The sequence below is a fragment of the Hypanus sabinus genome, chromosome 20 (genome assembly GCF_030144855.1).
Source record: "Hypanus sabinus isolate sHypSab1 chromosome 20, sHypSab1.hap1, whole genome shotgun sequence".
Lineage (NCBI taxonomy): Eukaryota > Metazoa > Chordata > Chondrichthyes > Myliobatiformes > Dasyatidae > Hypanus > Hypanus sabinus.
In genome coordinates, this window is record NC_082725.1 from 132,237 (window position 1) to 159,040 (window position 26,804).

Sequence of the window (26,804 nt, forward strand, 5' to 3'; positions counted from 1 at the left end):
AGTTCATCCAGCTCCAGCTCGAGTTCCCTAACACAGGTCGTCAGGAGGTGCAGCTGGATGCACCTTTTGCAGGTGTAGTCATCGGGGACAACAGTGCTCACCCTGACTTCCCACATACTGCAAACGGAGCAAACTGCCCTAACTGCTGCCTTCATTATCTACTCCTAAACTAATTAGATTAATTAAAGCAGCTTACCCGGCCTTACCTCACCCGGAGTGAAGCTTGTACTCCGCTCGCTATTTAAATTCTCCTGCTGCCTCACGGGTCGACTTTCACGCGCCTGCGCAGTCTAGCCTCTTTTTTAAAAAAAACAGCTTCTCTCAGAGCTTCTTTTACCTTTTCCCTCTCCGCCTCTTGCTGCGATTTAAATTGATTATATTGATTGGTATTGTCCTAGAGTGAGTGGTTTTGAAGGGGTGGAGTTTGTTAGGTGTGTTCAGGAAGGTTTCCTGACACAATATGTAGATAAACCTACAAGAGGAGAAGCTGTACTTGGTCTGGTATTGGGAAGTGAACCTGGTCAGGTGTCAAGTCTCTGAGTGGGAGAGTATTTTGGAGATAGTGATCACAATTCTATTTCCTTTACCATACCATTGGAGAAGAATAGGAACAGACAAGTTAGGAAAGCATTTAATTGGAGAAAGGGGAAATATGTAGTTATCAGGTAGGAACTTGGAAGCATAAATTGGGAACATATATTCTCAGGGAAATGCACGGCAGAAATGAGGAAAATGTTCAGGGGATATTTGCGTGGCATTCTGCATAGGTACGTTCCAATGAGACAGGAAAAGGATAGTAGGGTACAGGAACCATGGTGTACAAAGGCTGTTGAAAATCTAGTTAAGAAGAAAAGAAAAGCTTACAAACGGTTCAAAGAATCTAGATAATGATAGAGATCTAGAAAATTCTAAGGCTAGAAGGAAGGGGCCTAAGAATTAAATTAGGAGAGCCAGAAGGGGCCATGAGAAGGCTTTGACAAGGATTAAAGAAAACCACAAGGCATTCTACAAGTATGCAAAGACCAAGAGGATAAGATGTGAGAGAAAAGGACCAATCAAGTGTGATAGTGGAAAAGTGTGTATGGAACCAAAGGAGATAGTGGAGGTACTTAATGGATACTTTGCTTCAGTATTCACTACGGAAGAGGTTCTTGGTGATTGTAGGGATGTGTCGCCGGTAGCCCATTCCACACACTCACCACTCTCTGCATAAAAAACTTACCCCTGATTTCTCCTCTGTACCTACTTCCAAGCAGCTTAAAACTGTGCCCTCAAATGATAGCCATTTCAGCCCTGGGAAAAAGCCTCTGACTATTCACATGATCAATGCCTCTCATCATCATATACACCTCTATCAGGTCACCTCTCAACCTCCATCGCTCCAAGGAAAACAAATCATCCTTTCTGAGATAAGGGGCTAAAAACTGTTGACAATACTCCAAGTGTGGCCTGACTGGTGTCTTATAAAGCTTCAGCATTATCTCCTTGTTTTTATATTCTATTCACCTTGAAATAAATGCCAACATTGCACTTGTCTACTTTACCACAGACTCAATTTGTGAACTAACCCTTTGGGAGTCTTGCAGGAAGATTCCTAAGCCCCTTTTCGACTCTGATGTTCGAACTTTCTCCTCATTTAGATAATAGTCAGCACTAAAATGCATTATGATACATTTCCTAACACTGTATTCCATCTGCCAGATTTTGCCCATTTTTCCAATCTGTCTAAGTCCTACTGCAATTGTGTTACTTCCTCAACACTACCTACCTTTGTATCATCTGCAAACTTTACCACAAAGATATCAATTCCATTATCTAAATCATTGACAAACAATGTGAAAAGTAGTGGTCTCAATACTGACCCCTGAGGAACGCTACTGGCAGCCAACAAGAAAAGGCCCCCTTTATCCTCACTTGCTGCCTCCTACCTTCAGCCATTCTTCTATCTATGCCAGTATATTTCCTGTAACACCATGTTAAGTGGCCTCATGTGAGGCACCTTATCAAAAGCCTTCTGAATATCTGAGTAAATGACATTCACTGCCTCTCCTTTGTCCACCCTGCTTATTACTTCCTTGAAGAATTCTAACAGATTTGTCAGGGAAGATTTCCCCTTAAACTATGTTGACTTTGACTTATTTAACCATTAGTCTCCAAGTACTCTGAAACCTTGTCCTTAATAATGGACTCCAACATTTTCCCAACCATTGAGGGTAACTGGCCTATAATTTCTTCTCTTTTATCTCCCTCCCTTCTTAAAGGAATGGACTGACATTTGCAATTCTCCAGTCCTCTGGGTCATCCCAGAATCAAGTGATTCTTGAAAGATCATGACTGATGCATCCATTATCTCTTCAGCAACTTCTCAGGACTCCGGGATGTAGTCCATCTGACTTATCCACCTTAAGACCTTTGAGTTTGCTTAGTACTTTTTCCTTTTAATAGCAATGGCATTTACTCTTGCTCCCTGGCAGGTAACTAGTGTCTTTCACAGTAAAGACTGAAGCAACTTATTAAGTTCTTCTGCCACTTCTTTGTTCCCCATTACTATCATCTCAGCATCATTTTCCAGTGGTCTAATATCAACTCTCACCTTGTGTTTATTCTTTATGCAACTGAAAAAAACTTTTAGAGTCCTGTTTTACATTATTGGCTAGTTTGCCCCCGTATTCCATATTTCCCCTTCTTAGTGCCTTTTTTTTAGTTGTCTTTTGTTGAATTTTAAAAACTTCCCAATCATCCAAATTCCCACTTACTTTTGGTACCTTATATGCCCTTTCCTGGGCTTTTATGCAGTCTTGAAATTTCCTTGTCAGCCATGGTTGTCTAGCCCTGCTCTTTCGAGAACTTTTTCTGTGGGACATTATCTATCCTGCGCCTTGTGAATTATTCCCAGAAACTTCAGCCACCTTGGTTCTGCCATCATCCCCACCAGTATCGCCTTCCAATCCACCTGTGCAAGCTCTTCTCTCATGCCTCTGTAATTCCCTTTATTCCACAGTGATACTGATACAGGTGACTTGTGCTTCTTCCTCTCAAATTGCAGTAAGAATTCAATCATATTATGACTACTGCCTCCTAAGGGTTCCGTTATGTTAAGCTGACAAATAAAATCTGGGTCATTACACAACAACCATTCTAAGATGGCCTTTCCTCTAGTAGGCTCAAGCACAAGCTGCTCCAAAAAGCCATCTCACGGGCATTCAACAACAACCTGGTTTTCCCAATCTCCATTGAAGTCCCCCATTACAATTGTGACATTACCCTTACTACAGCTGCCTTTACAATTTCAACCCCACAGCATAGGAGAATGATGAGATTTGATAGAGGCTTACAAATTAATGAGGCATATAGATATGGTAAATAAAAGCAGACTTTTCCCACTGACTAGAACTAAAGGTCATGGGCTAAGGGTGAAAGGTAAAATGAGAAATTCTTAAAGGGAACAGCTTCATTCAGAGGGTTGTGAAAGTGTGGAATTAACAGCCAGTGCAAGTGGTGTATGCAGATTTGATTTCAACATTTAAGAGAAATTTGGATAGGTACCCGCTGAGTGCGGGTAGGTGGGACTAGGTGAGATTAAGGGTTCGGCACGGACTAGGAGGGCCAAGATGGCCTGTTTCCGTGCTGTGATTGTTATATGGTTACATGGATGGGAGGGGTATGGAGGACTATGGGGTACAGGTTGATGAACTAGGCAGTATAATAGTTCAGCAGACTAGATGGGCTAAAGGGCCTGTTTCTGTGCTATAGTTTTCTATGACTTTGAAAACAAATGTTCATTGTGACATTAGTAAAAGTAGAGTCCAGATTTCTTCAGCAGTGTCCCCTTTTCACATTCACCTATGAATCATTCATACATCCCAAAAAAAAAAATTCCACTGGGAACTATCCTCAAGGTTTTTGTCCAATGATGGCATCAACTATACACACATTTGCCTCAGAGCTTTACTGGTGATGTATTTTGGGCTGGGGGCAGTAAGGGTAGGTTGTATACTATGAATGGCAAGGCTTTGGGTAGCTTTGAGGAGCAGAGGTTGTGTACAAGTGCAAAGGTCCCTGAAGGTGGCAGTACAAGTAGATTGAAGAAGGATTAAGGCAAACTTACCTTTGGGGCACAGAATAAGAACAAGGTCTTGGTACAACTTTATAAAACATTGATTACAGCATAGCTGTAATACTGTGCACAATTCAGGATGACACACTATAGGAAGAAAACAATTACAATAGGGAGGCTGCAGAAGATTCAAAGAGATGTCACCCTGGATAGAGTATTTCAATAATGAGGAAGCACCAGAGAGGCTTTATTTTCCTTGGAGCAGGGGAGGCTAATGTGGAACCAATGAATGTTAGCAGAATTTTGAGGGGTGTGGATAAGGAGGATGTGAAAAAGCATATTACAAATTTGCAAATGTTGCCCTATTTGTAACCTCAGTACTCTATTCAAGTTCACACATCTGGTCCACTATTTGCTCCTTCATAGAGATCACTATTATATTAGATCTACTATTATATTGCCCACATCATCACCCATCTCAGGCCATCCAGAAATTCTTTTTGTAACTTCATTCACTGCAATATTCTTTGTCCTTCGTCAAAAAAAATGCAAGCCCCAAACTCAAAAAAATTTGAAAAAAATGAAAGCAATTTAATAGTAAAATCTATGGGAAAAATACATTTAACTACCAGGAACTACACTGATGTTTAAAATTAGGATAATAGAATGTCATACATTAAAGCTGTTTAACAGTATTTCTGAGAACTTGTCAAGCACCACAATCCCCAAAAAATAATGTACCTGATCTATGAAACTTCCACTCTATTCAACATATTGATGACATTTTTTGCAAGTCACAAAAGTAGGTTTTATTAGAGCCATTCCATGTCACTTTGATGTGTGTCAATTATATTTTAGAATATTAACCCTCAAAAAAATAAACAATATTCAAATGTTTTGGAATTTACAAAAACTAAAAGTTGGCTTGATTTAAAACTAAATAGTTATCAGGCACACCGCACTGAAGTAATTAAAACAGCATGTGTGACTACTTTTGAACATTAAATGCAATTCCTGTTCTTCCATAAAGTGCCAAAAAGGTGGTACCTGAAAAGCTAAGATTCACAATTAAGAGTAAAATATTACATAATACCAAGAAAGGCAAAGAGCACATTTTATTCAGAGTACAACTGTCTTTTTGTTTAATCAACTTCATATGAAGAGTTAATTTACTGCTGGAAAATTGTATTTTCATTGATAGATTTCTAATCCACACTTTCATTACAAATGTCAAATCTAAAGCAAAATTTATCTTATGCATCTTGAACTCCAAGATAACAGTTTCAAATAAAGTTTACCTAATACTTTGAACAATTTAATTACAGCTGTTATCTTAAAAGCTTAGATAACAGATGATGCACTCAAGTACATTTTGCAGAAGCTTCTCATTTTAAAGTGCTAAGGCACCCGACAGATTCACAGCACAAATCATTGTTACTTTAATTTTTTTTTGTTTTCTTTCTATTAACTTTTAATTTTACACACAGCTCAAATACAGTTTTGCTTTTACAGAAATACAATACAGTGTGCTGGTTTCCTCTGGAAATTCTTGCGTTGTAGATGTGTTACAGTGAATCCATCTATAGTAGTGATCTATGCTTTCCAACTTTCCTCTCAAATGGCGTTTCTAGTTGAAATTTAAGATCTTCTGTTCTCCTCATCCCCATAGCAAACTATAAATAGAAAATCAACCAAAATCAGGTATATTATAACTAACAAATCATCATGAAATTTATTGTTCTGCAGCAGCATTACAGTGCAATACACAAAAATTACTATAACACAATAATATATTAAAAAATAAATCATGCAAAATGAGAGCAAAAGAGGTAGTGTTCATGGACTGTTCAGAAATCCGATGGCAGAGAGGAAGAAGCTGTTTGTAATATGTTAAGTATGTGTCTTCGTGCTCCTGTACCACCTTTTTGATGGTAATGAAAACAAGGCATGTTCTGGGTGATGAGGGCCTTTCATGATGGATGCCACCTTCCTGAGGCATCGCCTTTTGAAAATGCCCTCGATGGTGGGAAGCCTAGTGCCTATGATGGAGATGGCTCTTTGGCACCAGCATACCAGACAGTGATGCCACCAGTCAGAACACCCTCCACAGTACAACCATAGAAATATGCTAGAGCCTTTGGTGACATACTAAATCTCCTCAAACTCCTAATGAAATTTACTTACAGATGTGCCTTTTTCAAAATTGCATCGTTATGGTGGGCCCAGAAAAGATCCTCAGAGATGCTGACATCCAGGAACTTGAAGCTACTTACCCTTTCCACTGCTGACTCCTCGATTAGAACTGCTGTGTTCTCCCAATTTCTATTTAACTAATTTACAGAATTCTATTTGGTTCATTCAAAATACTTTACCCGAATAGACACAAGTAAAATAAGTAGCTAGATCTCCAACTTTTAGCCTACATAATATGGCAGGCAGATTTATAATGATTGGTATTGATCATGTCATTAGTTATTACATGATTTGGCATTGTGAGTCAGAAAAAAATAGCAAAATGGAAAGAGCCAGAAATAAGCACAGAATATTATAGCATAATACAGACCCTTTGGCCCATGATATTGTGCTGAGCTTTTAACCTACTCTATGATCAATCTAACACTTTCCTCCTGCATAACCCTCTATTTTTCTTTCATCTACTGTATGTGCCTAAGCTTCTTAAATGCCCTCAACTCTGGCAGGGCATTACAAGCATCCACCACTCTCTTTGTAAAGAACTTATCTCTGACATCACCTCCACCCCCACCCCCCATACATTTAAGGTGACTGATTAGAAGTATGTCTTCTCATATTAGCCGTTGCTACCTGGGGAAAAGGTTTCTGCTGGTTCACTCTATCTATACCACTTATAATCTTGTACTTATCTATCAAGTCACCTCTTATCCTTCTTCCTACAAAAAGTCCTAGCTCACTCAAACTATCTTTATAAGACATCTCTAGTCCAGATAATATCCTGGTAAATCTGGGTTGAAACTTTTCATGATAAAGTTTCCACATCCTTCCTATAACGAGGCAACAAGAACTAAACACAATTTTGCAAGTATGGTTTAACCAGGGTTTTTTATAGAGTTGCAACATTACCTTGTGGTTTTTGAACTTAATCCTCTGACTAATGAAGAACAAAACACCATACACTTTAACATCCTCATCTACTGGTGAACAACTTTGAGGGATCTATGGATGTGGACCCGAAGATCCCTGTGTTCCTTCACATTTCTAAGAATCCTGTCATTAACCCTGTATTCTGGCTTCAAATTCAACCTTCTAAATTGAATCACTTCACACATTTCTGGGTAGAACTTCATCTAGCTATTCTCAGCCCAGCTCTGCATATTGACAATATGCAGAGCTTCATCTGCATATTGACAATATCCCAGTACAACCAACAACCCTATCCACCAAACTTTGTGTCCGCAAATTTACCAACTCACATTCCACTTCATCATCCAAGTTATTTATAAAAATCACAAACAGAAGGAGTCCAAGAACAGATCCCTGCTGAACATCACTGGTTACTGACCTCAAGGCAGAATACTCTTCATCAACTACCACCCTCTGCCTTCTATCAGCAAGCCAATTCTGTATTCATGCAGCAAGTCCCTAGATTACATACATCCTGACTTTCTGAATGAGCCACAGGGAATCTCATCAAACACTTTACTAAAATCCGTATGACACCTTGCCCTATTGTCCTGTTTATTATTATTAATGCCTGCACTGTTTTTGTGCACTTTATGTAGTCCTGTGTAGGTCTGTAGTCTAGTGTAGCTTTCTCTGTTGTTTTTTTTAACATAGTTCAGTCTAGTTTTTGTACTGTGTCATGTAACACCATGGTCCTGAAAAACGTTGTCTCATTTTTACTATATACTGTACCAGCAGTTATGGTCGAAATGACAATAAAAGTGATTTGACTATATACCATATCCACTGTTCTAACCCTCATCAATATGTGCTTTATCACATCCTCAAAGAATTCAAATCAGGCTTGAGGCATGATTTGCTCCTCATAAAGTCTTGCATATAATCCGTAATCAGACTATGATTTTCCAAATACTCGTAACCACTGCCTTAAGAATTCTCTCCAATAATTTGTTTACTACTGAAGTATGACACACTGGTCTACAATGTCCAGGTTTATCACTACACCCTTTCAAATGAATAATATTTGCTATTCTCCAATCATGTAGTAAGGTGCAGCAAACTCTTCCCTCACTTCCAGCAGTAACTCAGGGTATATCTCACCTGACTCCAGGGATTAACCCACCCTAATGCTTTTCAAGAGTTCCAACACTAGCTCTTCCTTAACATCAGTATGTCCAAGTATATAAGCCTGTTTTACCCAGTCCTCACAATCATCAAGGTCTTTTTCACTGGTGAATATTGAAGTATGTCCTCTGACTCCTGGCACACATTTCCTCTACTATACTTGATCAGCTCTACCCTAACTTTATCTTTATCCTCCTGTTCTTCACATGTGTAGAACACCTTGGGGTTTTCCTTAACACACCAAGGTTTTCCCATGCCCCCTTCTAGCTCTCCTAAATTCAATCTCCAGCTCCTTCCTAGCAACAGTAGAGCCCTGTCTGATCCTTGTTTCATAAACATTAAATAAACTTCTTCCTCTCAACTAGATGTTCCACATTTCCTCTCAACCAGGTTTCCCTCACCCTACCATCCTTTCCCTGCCTCAGTGGGACAAACCTGTCCAGAACCACCAGCAGGTGCTCTGTAAATAACCTCCATATTTCTGTTGTGCATTTCCCTGAGTACATAAGTTCCTGGCAGAATTTTTCCAGCAGCCCAATCGAATCAAGATATAAAGCTACACAAAGACTGAGCAAGAAATTTTTATAAAGAACATTCACAGGCTTTCAACTTTTTTCGACAGCCCAATTAATGCACGATTCATTTACAAGGGATAAATGGAGCTGCTGTGCTGTGAGGCAAGTTTCTTCTTCTTCATTCTTTGTCTGTTAGTGCATGAGCCAGTTCTCATCAGAAGAACAGAGGTGGATAGGGTCAGTAGCATTAAATTCCTTGGTATTAGAGGACCTAATCTGGACCCAGTACGCAAGTGCAATCAAGACCATATAACCATGTAACAATTACAGCAAAGAAACAGGCCATCACGGTCCTTCCAATCAGAGCCGAACACTTACTCTCACCTAATCCCATTGGCCTGCACTCAGCCCATAACCCTCCATTCCTTTTCTGTCCATACACCTACCCAATTTTACTTTAAATGACAATACCGAACCTGCCACTACCACTTCTACTGGAAACTCATTCCACACAGCTACCACTGTCTGAGTAAAGAAATTCCCTCTCGTGTTACCCTTAAAAATTTTGCCCCTTAACTCTCAACTCATGTTCTCTTGTTTGAATCTCCCCTACTCTCAATGGAAAAAGCCTATCCACATCAACTCTATTTATCCCCCTCATAATTTTAAACACCACTATCAAGTCCCCCCTCAAACTTCTACGCTCCAAGGAATAAAGACTTCACTTATTCAGCCTTTCCCTGTAACTTAGGTGCTGAAACCCAGGTAACATTCTAGTAAATCTTCTCTGTACTCTCTCTATTTTGTTGACATCTTTCCTATAATTTGGTGACCAGAACTATATACAATACTCCAAATTCGGCCTTACCATTGCCTTGTACAATTTTAACATTGCTTCCCAACTCCTATACTCAATACTCTGATTTATAAAGGCCAGCATACCAAAAGCTTTCTTCACCACCCTATCCACATGAGATTCCACCTTCAGGGAACTATGCACCATTACTCCTAGATCACTCTGTTCTACTGCATTCTTCAATGACCTAACATTTACCATAATGTCCTATTTGGATTATTCCTACCAAAATGTTGCACCCCACACTTAGCAGCATTAAACTCCACCTGCCATCGTTCAGCCCATTTTTCTAACTGACCTAAATCTCTCTGCAAACTTTGAAAACCTACTTCATTATCCACAACGTCACCTACCTTAGTATCATCTGCATACTTACTAATCCAATCTACCGCCCCATCATCCAGATCATTAATTTATATGACAAACATTGGACCCAGTACAGATCCCTGAGGTACACCACTAGTCACCAGCCTCCAACCTGACAAACAGTTATCCACCACTACTCTCAGACATCTCCCATCCAGCCACTGTTGAATCCATTTTACTACTTCAATATTAATACTTGATATAATTCAATATTAATATTAATACAGTATTAATAATTGGGTATATTGTTCAAAGGATTGCATCAATTTAGGTAAAGAGTATGTTGATTGCCCTAGATAGATCAGAATGTCATCCACGTAATAGGCCAATTTATGCTCTGTCCCTTTAATTCCCCTGTTATCTTCATTTTGTCTAATGTATTAAGCTAATGGTTCCAGATATAATGTGAAGATTAGCGGTGACCATGCACAACCCTGTCTTGTACCCCTTTCTAGGGTAAAACGATTTGATAAATATCTATTGATTTTAATTCTAGCAGTAGGGTTGTCTTATAGTGCCAGTATTGTTTTAATAATTGTGATATGGAAACCAAATCTATGTAAAACTCTGTAAAGAAAATTCCAATTAACCGAATCAAATGCCTTTTCAGCGTCCACGCTTATCATTATTGCTTTTGATTCTTTTTGTATATGATCCATAATGTGAAGAGTCCTTCGTATATTGTCTTGTGTTTGGCGTTGTTGTATAAAACCTGTCTGATTGTTAAGTATCAGTTTGGGTAGAAACTCTTCCAATCCTTTGGCCATGATGGAGGTAAATAATCCATAATCTACATTAAGAATGGAGGTGGGTCTAAATGACCCACATTCCATTTTATCCTTGCCTTCTTTTGGTATAGCTGAGATAACTGCTTCCTTCCAGCTGAGTGGCATTTGTGCCTTTTTTAGAGCCCAGTTCAGTGTGGGGAGTAAGACAGGAATTAACTAACTTTTAAATTCTTTGTACCACTCTGCCAAATACCTATCTGATCCTGGTGACTTGCTTAATTTAAGCCTACTAATTACAGCTTTTAGTTCAATTTCAGTTATGTCAGCAGTCATTGTTCTATTTTGTTCTTTGCTTTAAGTGGGTAACTCTAGAGAATTCAGGAAGGTGTCAATTTGGGTTATGCTTCCCCCTGGAATTTTGTAAAACACTTCAAAAGCTTCTTGAATTTCACTTAGTTTATTTTTTATCATTTTGTTCTTGGATCCCTAGTTCTATGAATTGTACTTTCTACTATCATTTTTTTCCAGTTTCCATGCCAGTATTTTCATAGACTTAGGTCCACTTTCATAATGTCTGTTTCAGAAACATTAAATTTTTCCTGATTTCATGTGTAACCAAATTATTAATTTCATTTCTAACTCCTAAAAAACTTACCCCTGATGTCTCAGCTAAACTTCCCTCCCTTCACTTTGTACATATGCCCTCTGGTGTTTGCTACTCATGCCCTGGGAAACAGGGACTGGTTATCCACCCTATCTATGCCTCTCATAATCTTGTAGACCTCTATCAAGTCCCTTCTCATCCTACACTCCAAAGAGAAAAGTCCCGGCTCTGCTAACCTTGCCTCATAAGACTTTTTTTCCAATCCAGGCAACATCCTGGTAAATCTCCTCTGTACCCTCTCCATAGCTTCAACATCTTTCCTATAATGAGGTGACCAGAACTGAACACAATACTCGGTGTGGTCTCACCAGAGATTTGTAGAGTTGCAACAATGACCTCTCTATTCTTGAACTCAATTGCCTATTAATGAAGCCTAGCACCCTACAGGCCTTCTTAACTATCCTATCAACCCTTGAGGGATGTATGGATTTGAACTCCGAAGTCCCTCTGTTCATCCAACTCTTAAGTAACCGACCATTAACCCTGTACTCAGCCTTCAGTTTTGTCCTTCTAAAATGCATCACCTCACACCTATCCGGACTGAACTCCCAGCTGCCACTTTTCTGCCCAATTCTGCATCTTGTATAAATCCTCTTATAACCTTCGACAAACTACAACTCCATCCATAACTCCTCCAATCTTCCTGTCACCTGCAAACTTACTCGCCCCACCTGCTGCCTCTTTATCCAGGTCATTTATAAAAATCACAAAGAGCAGGGGTCCCAGGACAGATCCCAGCAGCACTCCACTAGTCAAAAACCTCCAGGCAAAATACAAACCCCATTTCCAGAAAAGTTGGGATATTTTCCAAAATGCAACAAAAACAAAAATCTCTAACTCTTTCTTATAATATGGGTGGTTTGTATCTTTTATTTAACTTTTTTTGTCTGAGTTGCCATCTTGAGACATGGGGGTAAATTTAGTATTAGATCGCTTGCTTGCCTCTTTCTGGCTTTTTTCCTGGGGTTTTGAGGGTGGAGGGAGGGGGATTTTTCTTTTTGCTTGCTTCACGCTTAGTTTTACTTCATGGGCTGATTTGAAACTACAAAAATGGTTGCAGTGTCATGACAGCCGGCTCCTCCTTGAACTTACTTCCCTCTTCCAGATTCATGAGTTCATTTTTTTTAACCTTCTGTGTTAATTGTAATAAATATTGGCAATATGGATAAGATTATTAATTTTGTTTCTTGGAATACTAATGGTTTAAATCATCCGATCAAACGGAAAAAAATATTCAAAGTATTCCACAGAATGAATGCTGATATTATCTTTGTACAAGAGACTCATGTGAGGAAGGTGGATAGTCAATGCTTTTTTAGGTTTTGGAAAGGCCAACAGTATCACTCGAATTCCCAAGCCAAAGTAAGAGGCGTTTCCATTTTTATAGATTCTTCAACCTCCTTTATACACTATGAAACAATTTCAGACCCACAAGGTAGATTTTTGCTTATTACTGGTCTACTTTTTAATCAAAAAGTTGTTTTAGTTAATGTTTATGCTCCAAACACTGATTGTTCTGAATTTTTTGTGTCTATTTACATCCTTTCCTAATTTGAATCAGTACATGCTGATAATGGGTGGAGATTTTAACTGTTGTTTAAACCTTTCAATGGATAGATCTAAGTCCACCCAAGCTCTTCCAAATAAATCGGCCTCTCTTATTAATTCCTTTATGATTGATTCTGGAATTTCCAAAATTTGGCAGTTTTTACACCCCAGTGTCAAAGAGTTTTCATACTTTTCTCATGTTTATCATAATTATTCAAGAATTTATTACTTTTTTATCGATCACCATTTACTTATAAATGTTATTGATTGTAAATATGACTCCATTATCATTTTTGACCATGCACCTTTGAAGCTAGCTAAGACAATGGACTCATCTACTAATGCTAAATCTTGGAGGTTCAACTCTTTTTTATTGCAGGACTTAGACTTTCTTAATTTTATTAAACAACAAATTAATTTGTTTTTTTCAACAAATTCTACAGCAGAGATCTCTAGTGGAATTTTATGGGACACTTTTAAAGCATTTATTCGTGGACAGATTATTTCATACTCTGCTGGAGTTAGGAAACGAATTAATTCTAAAATATTAACATTGGTTGATAAAATCAAAGCAATTGATAAGATTTATTCAGTGACCCCCAGCAAAGAACTTTATAGTGTTGAACTTCAAATGGAGCATAGTTTGTTATTATCCTCTTCGATTGAAAATCAGGTAATTAAATCTAGAACCCAGTTTTATGTACATGGAGATAAGTCTGGCAAATTATTGGCTAATCAATTGAAAACTGCTTCGGGTAAACAACAAATTACTAGGATTCGTAAACGAGCTGGCATTCTGATGATCGACCATAAAGAGATAAATAAAGTCTTTTAAGATTTTTATAATTCTTTATATCAATCAGAATTTGTTGAGGATTCTTCTATAATAGATGAATTTTTAAGAAAATTGAATATCCCAAAATTAACAACAGAGGATAGTATATTCCTAGATGCACCTATTACAGAAACTGAAATAAAAAAGGCTTACTTTTTCAATGAATTCCGGTAAAGCTCCTGGTCCGGATGGTCATACTGTAGAATTTTTTAAATCCTTTTCCTCTATACTTTCTCCTTGGCTTTGTAAAATTTTTAAAGATGCTTTAACTATAGATAAATTGCCACAATCTTTTTATGAAGCCTCTATTTCTTTAATTCTTAAAAAAGATAAGGACCCCACTGAATGTGCATCCTATCAGCTTTGGCCACTAGATTAGAAAATATATTACCTCAAATTATTTCTGAAGATCAGACCGGATTTATTAAAAACTGCTACTCATCTTTTAACATTAGAAAATTAATTAATATTATTTATATTCCTTCACCCAAAATACCAGAATGTGTCATTTCCTTAGATGCTGAAAAAGCATTTGATAGTGTTGAATGGCCATATTTATTTAATACATTGCAGCATTTTAATTTTAGCTCAAAATTTATATCATGGATTAAAGTAATATACTATAAACCCTTGGCTTTGGTCTTTACCAATAATCAAAGATCTCCTTTTTTTCAGTTATTCCGTGGTACAAGGCAAGGCTGTCCTTTAAGTCCTTTACTATTTGACATTGTTTTGGAACCTTTAGCTATAGCCATTCGTGAATCACCTAATATTTTGGGTATTACTTGTGGGGAAGGGACGTACAAGTTATCATCATATGCTGATGATTTGTTACTATACATATCCGACCCTGAGAGATCTATTCCTGCTATTTCATCCTTGCTTGCTCAGTTTAGTAACTTTTCTGGTTACAAATTGAATTTTAATAAAAGTGAATTATTTCCATTAAATATGCAAGTTCCAATTTATAAACACTTACCAATTAAAGTTGTCACAGATTATTTTACTTATTTTGGTATTAAAATTACCAAAAAACAAAGATTTATTTAAAGTTAATTTCTTACCTTTAATTGACCAAATTAAGCAACTTGTTACCAGGTGGTCTCCATTATCTTTGTCATTGGTTGGTCAAATTAATGCTATTAAGATGATGGTATTACCCAAATTCTTATATTTATTTCAAGCATTACCAATTTTTATTCCTAAATCTTTTTTTTGATATTATTGACTCCAAAATATCTTCCTATCTGTGGCAGAATAAAAATCCTAGACTAAGCAAAAAATATGTACAGAAGCCTAAGAAGGAGGGTGGTTTGGCCTTGCTAAACTTGAGATTTTACTATTGGGCCGTTAATATACGATATTTAATATTTTGGACACAAGAATCGACTATAGCAGCTTGCCCACAATGGGTAAATTTGGAATGTAAATCTGTACAAGACTTTTCACTGTTTTCAATTTTAGGATTTTCACTTCCTTTTTCTTTATCTAAATTGAATAAACAAATAACTAGTCCTATAGTTAAACATACATTGTGAATATGGTTTCAATTTCGTAAATTTTTTGGCTTGAATAAGTTCATCTGATCAAGCCCTATAATATCTAACTTACTTTTTCAGCCCTCTTTTATGGATCAAGCCTTTGTTTTACGGAAAACAAAAGGTATAACATGTTTTCGTGATCTATTTTTAGATAATAGTTTTATGTCCTTTGAACAGCTATCTAATAAATATAATTTACCTAAAACTCATTTCTTTAGATATTTGCAAGTTAGAAATTTTTTGAATAATGAGTTACAGTCTTTTCCGAAACTATGTTCATTGGACATTATGGAAAATTTTTTAGCTCTGAATCCTTGCCAGAAGGGTTTAGTAGCTATCATTTATAATATGATCATGAAAATACAGCCAGAAGTATCACAGAAAAAAATTAAGAAGGAATGGGAAAAAGAACTTCATTGTCTTATACCCACTGAACAGTGGGAGAAAATTTTACAATTAGTCAATTCTTCTTCTATTTGTGCTAAACATGCCCTAATACAATTTAAGGTTGTACATGGAGCTCATATGTCTAAGGATAAACTTCCTCAATTTTATTCTTATGTTAATCCAACCTGTGACAGATGTAATTCTGATGTTGCTTCATTGACCTTTTGGTCTTGCCCTTGTTTGCAAAATTACTGGAAAGATATTTTCGGTATTATTTCAACAGTTCTGAATATCAATTTCCAACCGCATCCTATTACTGCAATTTTCGGTTTACCAATGGCGGATAATAGTTGTTTATCTCCCTCATCTCGACGGATGATTGCATTTGTTACATTAATGGCTAGAAGATCTATTTTATTGAATTGGAAAGAAATTAATCCTCCAACTATATTTCAGTGGTTTTCTCAAACTATCTCTTGTTTGAGCTTAGAAAAAATTAGAAGTGTTGTCTTTGATCCTTAAGTTAAATTTGAAGAAACTTGGAGACCATTTATTCAACATTTTCATACGAGTTAAATTGTCTTTTCCTAAACTTCACTTTTATTATCCTTAATTATTTGGATGGAGGTTCGGAGTTATTGGCACTATTGTATATATTTGACATAATGCAATGGCCCATGTTGGTTAGTTTTTTTCCTCTTTTTTTAACTTCTTTTGTTCGCAATTACCATGAGTTTGGGAGGTTATTATATATTGATTATCATCTATTTGAATGTTTATTTAAACTATTAACTATGTACTCTCAAACTCTCTCTATTCATGTTTCATTTATGTTTGTTTAAAAATTAATAAAAAGTAAAAAGAAAAACAAAAATATGTGATATGTTAATTCATGAGAACCTTTATTTGACTGACAAAAGTACAAAGATTTTCAATAGTTTTACTGACCAACTTAATTGTATTTTGCAAATATACACGAATTTAGAATTTGATGGCTGCAACACACTCAACAAAAGTTGGGACAGAGGCATGTTTACCATTGTGTTATATCACCTTTCCTTTTAATAACACTTTTTAATTGTTTTGGAACTAATTGTAGTAGATTTGCAATTGGAAATTTTGTCCATTCTTGCTTGATATAAGACTTCAGCTGCTCAGCAGTCCATGGTCTCTGTTGTCTGATTCTCCTCTTCATGATGCGCCATACATTTTCAATAGGAGATAGATCTGGACTGACAGCAGGCCAGTCAAGCACACGCACTCTGTGTCTACAGAGCCACACTGTTGTAGCCCTTGCAGAATGTGGTCTGGCAATGTCCTGCTGAAATAAGCATGGACATCCAGGGAAGAGACGTCGCCTTGATGGCAACATATGTCTCTCTAAAATCCTAATATACGCCTCAGAGTCAATGGTACCTTCACATACATGCAACTCACCCATGCCGTGGGCATTGATGCACCCCCATACCATCACATAAAAACATAGAAAATAGGTGCAGGAGTAGGCCATTTGGCCCTTTGAGCCTGCACCGCCATTCAGTATGATCATGGCTGATCATCCAACTCAGAACCCTGTATCTGCTTTCTCTCCATACCCCCGATCCCTTTAGCCACAAGGGCCATATCTAACTTCCTCTTAAATATAGCCAATGAACTGGCCTCAACTGTTTCCTGTAACAGAGAATTCAGATTCACCACTCTCTGTGTGAAGAAGTTTTTCCTCATCTTGGTCCTAAAAGGCTTCCCCTTTATCCTTAAACTGTGACTCCTCATTCTGGACTTCCCTAACATCGGCAACATCACAGATGCTGGCTTCTGCACCTTTCGCTGACAACAATCAGGATGGTCGTTTTCATCTTTGGCACGGAGAACTCAACACCCGTTTTTCCTGAAAACTAGCTGAAATGTGTACTCATCTGACCACAGCACACAGTTCCACAGTCTTTCGGTCCATTTAAGATGAGCTCGGACCCAGAGAACTCGCCGGCATTTCTGTATAGAGTTGATGTATGGTTTCCTCCTTGCGTAATACAGTTTCAAGTTGCATTTCTGGATGCAGCGACGGACTGTGTTAAGTGACAATGGTTTTCTGAAGTACTCCCGAGCCCAGGTGGCTATAATTGTCACAGTAGCATAACTGTTTCTTAGGCAGTGCTGCCTGAGGGCTCGACCTTGCCCTTTATGCACTGAGATGTCTCTGAATTCTCTGAATCTTTTCACAATATTATGTACTGTAGATGTTGAAAGACCTAAATTCTCTGCAATCTTGATTTGGGAAATGTTCCTTTTGAACTGACTAACAATTCTCTCACGAATTTTGGCACAAAGGGGTGAGCCACGACCCATCCTTGCCTTTGATGGATGCTACTTTTATACCCAGTCATACCTCACCTGCTACTAATTAGCCTGCTTAATGTGGAGTCTTCCAAACCAGTGTTACTTGAATATTCTGTGCACTTTTCAATCTTATTTTAACTCTGTCCCAACTTTTGTTGAGTGTGTTGCAGCCATCAAGTTCTAAATTTGTGTACAAATTGTATTTACAAAATACAATGACTTTCTGGATGAGTCTCTCATGGGGGACCTTGTCAAATGTCCTGCTAAAATCCATGTAGGCCACATCTACCTTCCTACCCTCATCAATTTCTTTTGTTACCTCTTCAAAAAATTCAATTAGGCTCGTGAGGCATGACCTTCCCTTCACAAAGCCATGTTGACTATCCTTGAGTAGACTGTACTTCTCCAAATGCTCGTAGATCCAATTCTTAAGAATCCTTTCCAATAGTTTGCAGACCACCGACGTAAGACTGACCGGTCTATAGTTCCCAGGATTCTCTCTATTACCTTATTTAAACAAGGGAGCTACATTTGCCATTCTCCAATCCTCCGGCACCTCCCCTGCAGCCAAAGAGGATTCAAAGATCTTAGCTACTGATCCAGTGATCTCATCTCTCACTTCCCATAGCAACCTGGGGTATATCACATCCAGTCTTGGGGACTTATCAATCTTTATGTTTTTAAGAAGATCCAACACTTCTTCCTTAATCTCCACACTGTCCAGCACATGGTCTGTTCCATTTCGACCTCACCCTGATCAAGGTCCTTTGCACTTGTGAATACTGAAACAAAGTATTCATTTAGGACCTCCCCAACCTCTTCCGCCTCCAGGCACGCTCTGCCTTCTTTATCCTTCATTCTTGTCATCCTTCTGTTCTTCACATACGCATAGAACACCTTGGGGTTCTCCTTAAACCTACATGCCAAGGCCTTCTCATGCCCCTTTCGAGCTTTCCTAAGTCCTTTCTTAAGCTCCTTCCTGGCTATCCTATGTTTCTCAATGAACCCCTCCTGCTTCCTGCTTCTTATATCTAATATATATCTGACCAGTTGCCTCACATGTTTCGTCAGCCACGGTCCCTTTTTCCTACCATTTTTTCCTTGTCTCAATGGGACAAACCCATCCTGAACCCAGCACGTGGTCCCTAAACTTCCTCCACATTACTTCTGTGCTTTCACTCTTGAACATTTGTTTCCAATTTACTCTCACTAGTTCTTGCCTCATCCCTTCATAGATAGCCCTTCCCCAGTTAAGCACTTTCCCATTTTGTCTGTTTTTATCCTTTTCCATAGCTATGCTGAAGCTAAGGGAGTTGTGGTCACTCTTACCAAAATGCTCCCCCACCAAGAGGTCTGCCACCTGACCAGATTCATTACCCAGATCTAGATCCAGTATGGCCTCTCCTCTTGTTGGCCGGTCCACATACTGTGTCTGGAATCCTTCTTGAACACACCTGACAAATTCAGCCCCATCTATGCCCCCTGCAGTCAGGAGGTGCCAGTCAATATGAGGGAAGTTGAAATCATCCATAACTACAACCCTGTATTTCCTGCACCATTCTAAAATCTGCCTGCTTATCTTCTGCTCGGTGTCCCGAGGGCTATCTGGGGGCCTATAGACTACTCGCAACACAGTGATTAATCCCTTCCTATTTCTAACTTCCACCCAGACCGACTCAGTGGACGCTCCCTCTGCAGCGTCCTCCTTTCTATAGCCGTGATACTATCCCTGACCAGTAATACTACTCCCCGCCCCCCCCCCCCCCCTTTTTTACCTCCCATCCTATTCCTTTTAAAACACCTAAACCCTGGTACCTGCATCAACCAATCCTGCCCTTCCTCCAGCCAAGTTTCAGTAATGGCTGCAACATCATAGTTCTGATCCATGCTCTAAGTTCATCCCCTTTATTCCTAATACTCCTAGCGTTGAAATAGACTCAGTTCAACCCCTCTGAGTGGCTACATTTATGTTTTGTCCCCTGCCTGTCCTTCCTCACCAACTCAGAACATATAGCATCATGCCCTTGCCTTTCTACCCTAATCTCTGCACTCACATTCCAATTCCCACATCTCTGCCAAACTAGTTTAAACCCTCCCCAACAGCTCTAGCAAACCTGCCCACCAGGATATTGGTCCCTTTCCAGTTCAGGTGCAGCCCGTCCTTTTTGTACAGGTCAGACCTTCCCCAGAAGAGATCCCAATGATCCAGAAATCTGAATCCCTGCCCCCTGCAAAAACTCTTCAGCCATGCATTCATCTGCCATAACTTCCTGTTCCTACCCTCTCTGTCTCATGGCACAGGCAGCAATCCCAAGATTACCACCCTCGAGGTCCTGTTTTTTAACTTCTTTCTTAACTCCCTATATTCCTTCTTCAGGACCTCATTCCTACTCCTATGTCATTGGTTCCCACGTGGACCATGACATCTGGCTGTTCACCTTCTCTCCTGAGGATACTGAGAACTGGATCCGAGATATCGTGGACCCTAGCAACAGGGAGGCAACAGACCATCTGGTATTCTCGATCTCTTCCACAGAACTTCTTATCTGTCCCCCTAACTATCGAATCCCCTATCACTACTGCTCTCCTCTTTTCCTTCCTTCCTTTCTGAGCTGAGAATCCAGTCTCGGTGCTAGAGACACGACCACTACAACTTGTCCCTGGTAGGCCGTCCCCACCAACAGTATCCAAAACAATATACTTATTGTTGATGGGAACAGCCACAGGGGTGCTCTGCTCTTTCAGTCTATTCCCCTTCCTTCTCCTGACAGTCACTCAGCTACCTGTCTCCTGACTTTTAGGGGTGACTGTCTCCCTGAAACTCCGATCTACTACTGCCTCTGTCTCCCAAATGACCCAAAGTTCATTCAGCTCCAGTTCCCAGCTGGATGCACCTTTTGCAGGTGTAGTCATCAGGACTGTAGGGTACAGGATCCATGGTGTACAAAGGCTGTTGGAAATCTAGTCAAGAAGAAAAGCTTACAAAAGGTTAAAAAAACTAGGTAATGATACAGATCTAGAAGATTATAAGGCTAGCAGAAAGGAGCTTAAGAATGAAATTAAGAGAGCCAAAAAGGGCCTTGGAGAGCAGGATTAAGAAAACCCAAAAGCATTCTACAAATATGTGAAGAGCAAGAGGATAAGATGTGAGAGAATAGGAACAATCAAGTGTGATAGTTGAAAAGTGTGAATGGAAACGGAGGAGACAGATGAGGTACTTAATAAATACTTTGCTTCAGTATTCACTACAGAAAAGAATCTTGGCGATCGTAGAGATGACTTACAGCAGATTGAAAAGCTTGAACGTATAGACATTAAGAAAGAGGATGTGCTGGAGCTTTTGGAAAGCATCAAGTTGGGTAAGTTTCCGGGACCGGATGAGATGTACCCCAGGCTACTGTGGGAGGCGAGGGAGGACATTACTGAGCCTCTGGCAATAATATTTGCATTATCAATAGGGGCAGATGGAGGGTTGCAAATGTTGTTCCCTTATTCAAGAAAGGGAGTAGAGATAGCCCAGGAAATTATAGACCAGTGAGTCTTACTTCAGTGGCTGGTAATTTGATGGTAAAGATCCTGAGAGGCAGGATTTATAAACACTTAGAGACGCATAATATGACTAGGAATAGTCAGCATGACTTTGTCAAAGGCAGATCGTGCCTTATGAGCCTGAGTGAATTTTTTGAGGATGTGACTAAACACATTGATGAAGGAAGAGCAGTAGATATAGTGTATATGGATTTCAGCAAGGCATTTGATAAGGTACCCTATGCAAGGCTTATTGAGAAAGTAAGGGGGCATCAGATCCAAGGGGACATTGCTTTGTGGATCCAGACTTGGCTTGGCCACAGAAGGCAAAGAGTGGTTGTCGACAGGTCATATTCTGGATGGAGGTCGGTCACCAGTGGGGTGCCTCAGGGATCTGTTCTGGGACCCCTTCTTTTCGTGATTTTTATAAATGACCTGGATGAGGAAGTGGAGGGATGGGTTAGTAAATTTGCTGATGACACAAAGGTTGGGGGTGTTGTGGAGAGTGTGGAGGGCTGTCAAGAGGTTACAGTGGGACATCGGTAGGATGCAAAACCGGGCTGGGATGTGGCAGATGGAGTCCAACCCAGATAAGTGTGAAGTGGCTCATTTTGGTAGGTCAAATATGATGGCAGAATATAGTATTAATGGTAAGAATCTCAGCAGTGTGGAGGATCAGAGGAATCTTGGGATCTGAGTCCACAGGACACTCAAAGCTGCCGTGCAGGTTGTCTCTGTGGTTAAGAAAGCATACAGTGCACTGGCCTTCATCAAACATGGGATTGAGTTCAAGAGCTGAGAGGTAATGTTGCAGCTATATAGGACCCTGGTCAGACCCCATTTGGAATACTGTGCTCAATTCAGGTCACCTCACTTCAAGAAGGATGTGGAAACCACAGAAAGGGTGCAGAGGAGATTTACAAGAATGTTGTCTGGATTGGGGAGCATGCCTTACAAGAATAGGTTGAGTGAACTTTGCCTTTTCTCCTTGGAGTGACAGAGGATGAGAGGTGACCTGATAGAGTGCATAAGATTATGAGAGGTATTGATCATTTGGATAGTCAGAGACTTTTTCCCAGGGCTGAAATGGCTATCAGTTTTAAGGTGCTTGGAAGTAGGTACGGAGGAGATGTCAGGGATAAGTTTTTTTTTAAATGCAGAGAGCAATGAGTATGTGGAATGGGCTGCCAGCGATGGTGGTGGAGGTAGATATGATAGGGTCTTTTAAGAGACTCCTGGAAAGGTACATGGAGCTTAGAAAAATAGAGGACTATGGGTAACCCTACGTAATTTCTGAAGTACATGTTTGGCATAGCATTGTGGGCTGAAGGGCCTGTATTGTGCTTTAATTTTTCTATGTTTCTAGAAGGGATAAAGTTGATCTAGCAGACAACGTGAATAAGAATCCCCAGGGATTTCACAGATTATGCAAGACCACATTGGGTCTCTGGCAGACCAGAAAGGCGATCCATGTGTGGAGCCAAAGCACTTGGGGGAAGATTGTAAGCGCATTCTTTGCATTTGTATTTGCTCAGGTGATGGATACAGAGTCTATAGAAGTGAGGCAAAGCAGCACCAACTTCGTAGACCTTGTACAGATTACAGAGGAGGTGTTTGCTACTGAGGCAAATCAGGGGGAATTAATCCCCATGGCCTGACAAGGTGTTCACTCAGACCCTATGGAAGGCAAGTGCAGAAATTGAAGGCAAAGATATTTAAAGCATCCTTAGTGACAGAAGAGGTACCAATCTCCCAGATGTAACAGTGGCCAGAGGACCTGGGGTAACAGGGGAACTGAAAGAAACTCACATTAGGCAGAAAATGGTGTTGGGTAGACTGATGGGACTGATGGCTGATAAATCCCCAGGGCCTGATGGTCTGCATCCTAGGGTACTTAAGGAGGTGGCTCTAGAAATCGTGGATGCATTGGTAATCATTTTCCAATGTTCTATAGATTCAGGATCAGTTCCTGAGGATTGGAGGGCAGCTAATGTTATCCCACTTTTTAAGAAAGGAGAGAGAGAGAAAACAGGGAATTATAGACTAGTTAGCCAGACATCAGTGGTGAGGAAGATGCTAGAGTCAATTATAAAAGATGAAATAGCGGCACATTTGGATAGCAGTAACAGGATCAGACGGAGTCAGCATGGATTTATGAAGGGGAAATCATGCTTGACTAATCTTCTGGAATTTTTTGAGGATGTAACTATGAAAATGGACAAGGGAGAGCCAGTGGATGTAGTGTACCAGGAGTTTCAGAAAGCTTTTGACGAGGTCCCACATAGATTAGTGGGCAAAATTAGAACACATAGTATTGGGGGTATGGTACTAACATGGATAGAAAATTGGTAGTCAGACAGGAAACAAAGAGTAGGGATTAACGGGTCCTTTTCAGAATGGCAGGCAGCGGCTAGTGGGTACTGCAAGGCTCGGTGCTGGGACCACAGCTATTTACAATATACATTAATGATTTAGATGAAGGGATTAAAAGTAACATTAGCAAATTTGCCGATGACACAAAGCTGGGTGGCAGTGTGAAATATGAGGAGGATGTTAGGAGAATGCAGGGTGACTTGGACAGGTTGGGTGAGCGGGCAGATGCATGGCAGATGCAGTTTAATGCGGATAAATGTGAGGTTATCCACTTTGGCAGCAAGAACAGGAAGGCAGATTACTATCTGAATGGTGTCAAGTTAGGAAAAGAGGAAGTACAATGAGATTTAGGTGTTCTTGTACATCAATCACTGAAAGTAAGCATGCAGGTACAGCAGGCAGTGAAGAAAGCTAATGGCACGTTGGCCTTCATAACAAGGAGTTGAGCATAGGAGCAAAGACGCCCTTCTGCAGTTGTACAGGGCCCTGGTGAGACCACACCTGGAGTATTGTGTTCAGTTTTGGTCTCCAAGTTCGAGGAAGGACATTCTTGCCATTGAGGGATTGCAGCATAGATTCACGAGGTTAATTCCTGGGATGGTGGGACTGTCATATGTTGGAAGATTGGAGCGACTGGGCTTGTATACACTGGAATTTAGAAGGATGAGAGGGGATCTGATTGAAACATATAAGATTATTAAGGGATTGGACATGCTAGAGGCAGGAAACATGTTCCTGATGTTGGGGGAGTCCAGAACCAGAGGCCACAGTTTAAGAATAAGGGGTAGGCCATTTAGAATGGAATTCAGGAAGAACTTTTTCACCCAGAGAGTTGTGGATCTATGGAATGCTCTACCTCAGAAGGCAGTGGAGACCAATTCTCTGGATGCTTTCAAGGAAGAGTTAGATAGAGCTCTTAAAGATAGCAGAGTCAAGGGATATGGGGAGAAGGCAGGAACGGGGTACTGATTGTGGATGATCAGCCATGATCACATTGAATGTTGGTGCTGGCTCAAAGGGCTGAATGGCCTACTCCTGTACCTATTGTCTATGGTACCAGAGGACTGGCGGTTAGCCAGTGATGTTCCGCTGTTTAAAAAGGGCTCAAAACAGAAACCAGGAAATTATAGGCCTGTGAGTCTGACATCAGTGGTGGGAAAGTTATTGGAAGGTATTCTAAAGGACCGGATATACGTAGACTGATTTAAGAATAGTCAGCAAGGCTTCATATGCAGTAGGTCATATCTACCCAATCTTGAGTTTTTCGAGGATGTTACCAGGGAGGTGGATGAATGCAAGGCAGTGGATGTTGTCTACATGGCCTTTAATAAGGCAATTGACAAGGTCCCGTATGGGAGGCTAATCAATAAGGTTCAGTTGCTCGGCATTCAAGAAGAGGTAGTAGGCTGAATTAGACATTGGCTTTGTGGTAGAAGCCAAAGAGCGATAGTAGAGGGCTGCCTCTCTGAATGGAGGTCTATGACTCGAGGTGTGCTGCAGGGATCAGTGCTGAGTTCTTGGTTGTTTGTCATCTATATCAATGATCTAGATGATAACGTGGTTAACTGGATCAGCAAAGTTGCAGATGACACCTAGACTCGGGGTGTAGTGGGCAGGAAGGAAGGCTATCCTGGCTTGCAGTGGGATACAGCTGGAAAAATAGGCAGAAAAATGGTAGATGGAACTTAATGCAGTGTTGTTGCACTTCAGTACGACCAGCCAGGGTAGGTCTTACACAGTGAATGGTAGGGCACTGAGGAGTGTGGTAGAACAAGGGATCTTGGAATAGAGATATGGGTTTCCCCCGCCATCCGAAGGTACAGCGTTCCAATGAAACAGTTTGTAATCCGAAATGTCGTAAATCAAAGAAGCAATTACCATCAACTTATATAGGAAAAATTTTTAAGCGTTCCCAGATCCAAAAAACATAACCTACTAAATTAAAGCAAATAACACATAAAATCTAAAATAACACTAACATATAGTAAAAGCAGGAATTATATGATAAATATACACCCTATATAAAGTAGAAATGTTGTAGGTACGGTGTAGTTTCACTTATCAAACTCGGGAAGACAGCTAGCCAAAATCGATTTGCAGAAAAAAAAATCATGTGCGTAAACAACTGCCTGCACAAGGCTTCATGGTCAATGTAGTCTTTCTTGGGGTAAACACACGTATAAAGCAGGCGTCTTTTTTTTGTAAAAGCGAAAATCCTCTGGTTAGCGAAAACAGGTACTAATGTAGGTCTTTCGTAACAGCAAGTCGTCGAAAAGCGAACGTACGAAAAGCAGGGGGCCACCTGTACATAATTCATTGAAAGTGGTGTCAAAGGTAGATAAGGTCATAAAAGAAAGCTTTTGGCACATTGGCCTTCATAAATCAAAATACAGGAGGTGGAATGTTAGGTTGAAGTTGTATAAAATGTTGGTGAGGCCAAATTTGGAGTATTGTGTGCAGTTTTGGTCACCTACCTACCTGAAAGATGTAAATAAGGTTAAAAGAGGACAGAGAAAATTTACAAGGATGTTGTCAGGTCTGGAGGACCTGAGTTATAAGGAAAGATTGAATAGGTTAGGACTGTATTCTTTAGAACGTAGAAGATTGACATGAGACTTGATAGAGATGTACAAAATTATGATGGGTATAGATAAGGTAAATTCAAAGAGCTTTTTCAACTGAGTTAGGTGGGACTACAACCGGGTCATGGCTTAAAGGTGAAAGGCGAGAATTTTACATGAGGGGAAACTTCTTCACACAGAGTGCCATGAGAGTATGGAATGAG

General features: G+C 39.7%; 1 protein-coding gene across 1 annotated transcript in view; it reads right to left on the minus strand.

Moving 5' to 3' along the window:
• Positions 1 to 5,149: 5,149 nt before the first annotated feature.
• tomm7 (translocase of outer mitochondrial membrane 7 homolog (yeast)) overlaps positions 5,150 to 26,804 on the minus strand; it is a 31,009-nt gene continuing 9,354 nt past the window's right edge. Inside the window, exon 3 of the mRNA XM_059944921.1 lies at positions 5,150 to 5,730. Within this exon, the coding sequence (XP_059800904.1) occupies positions 5,715 to 5,730 (16 nt within the window). The 3' untranslated portion in view covers positions 5,150 to 5,714. The remainder of the gene's footprint in view (positions 5,731 to 26,804) is intronic.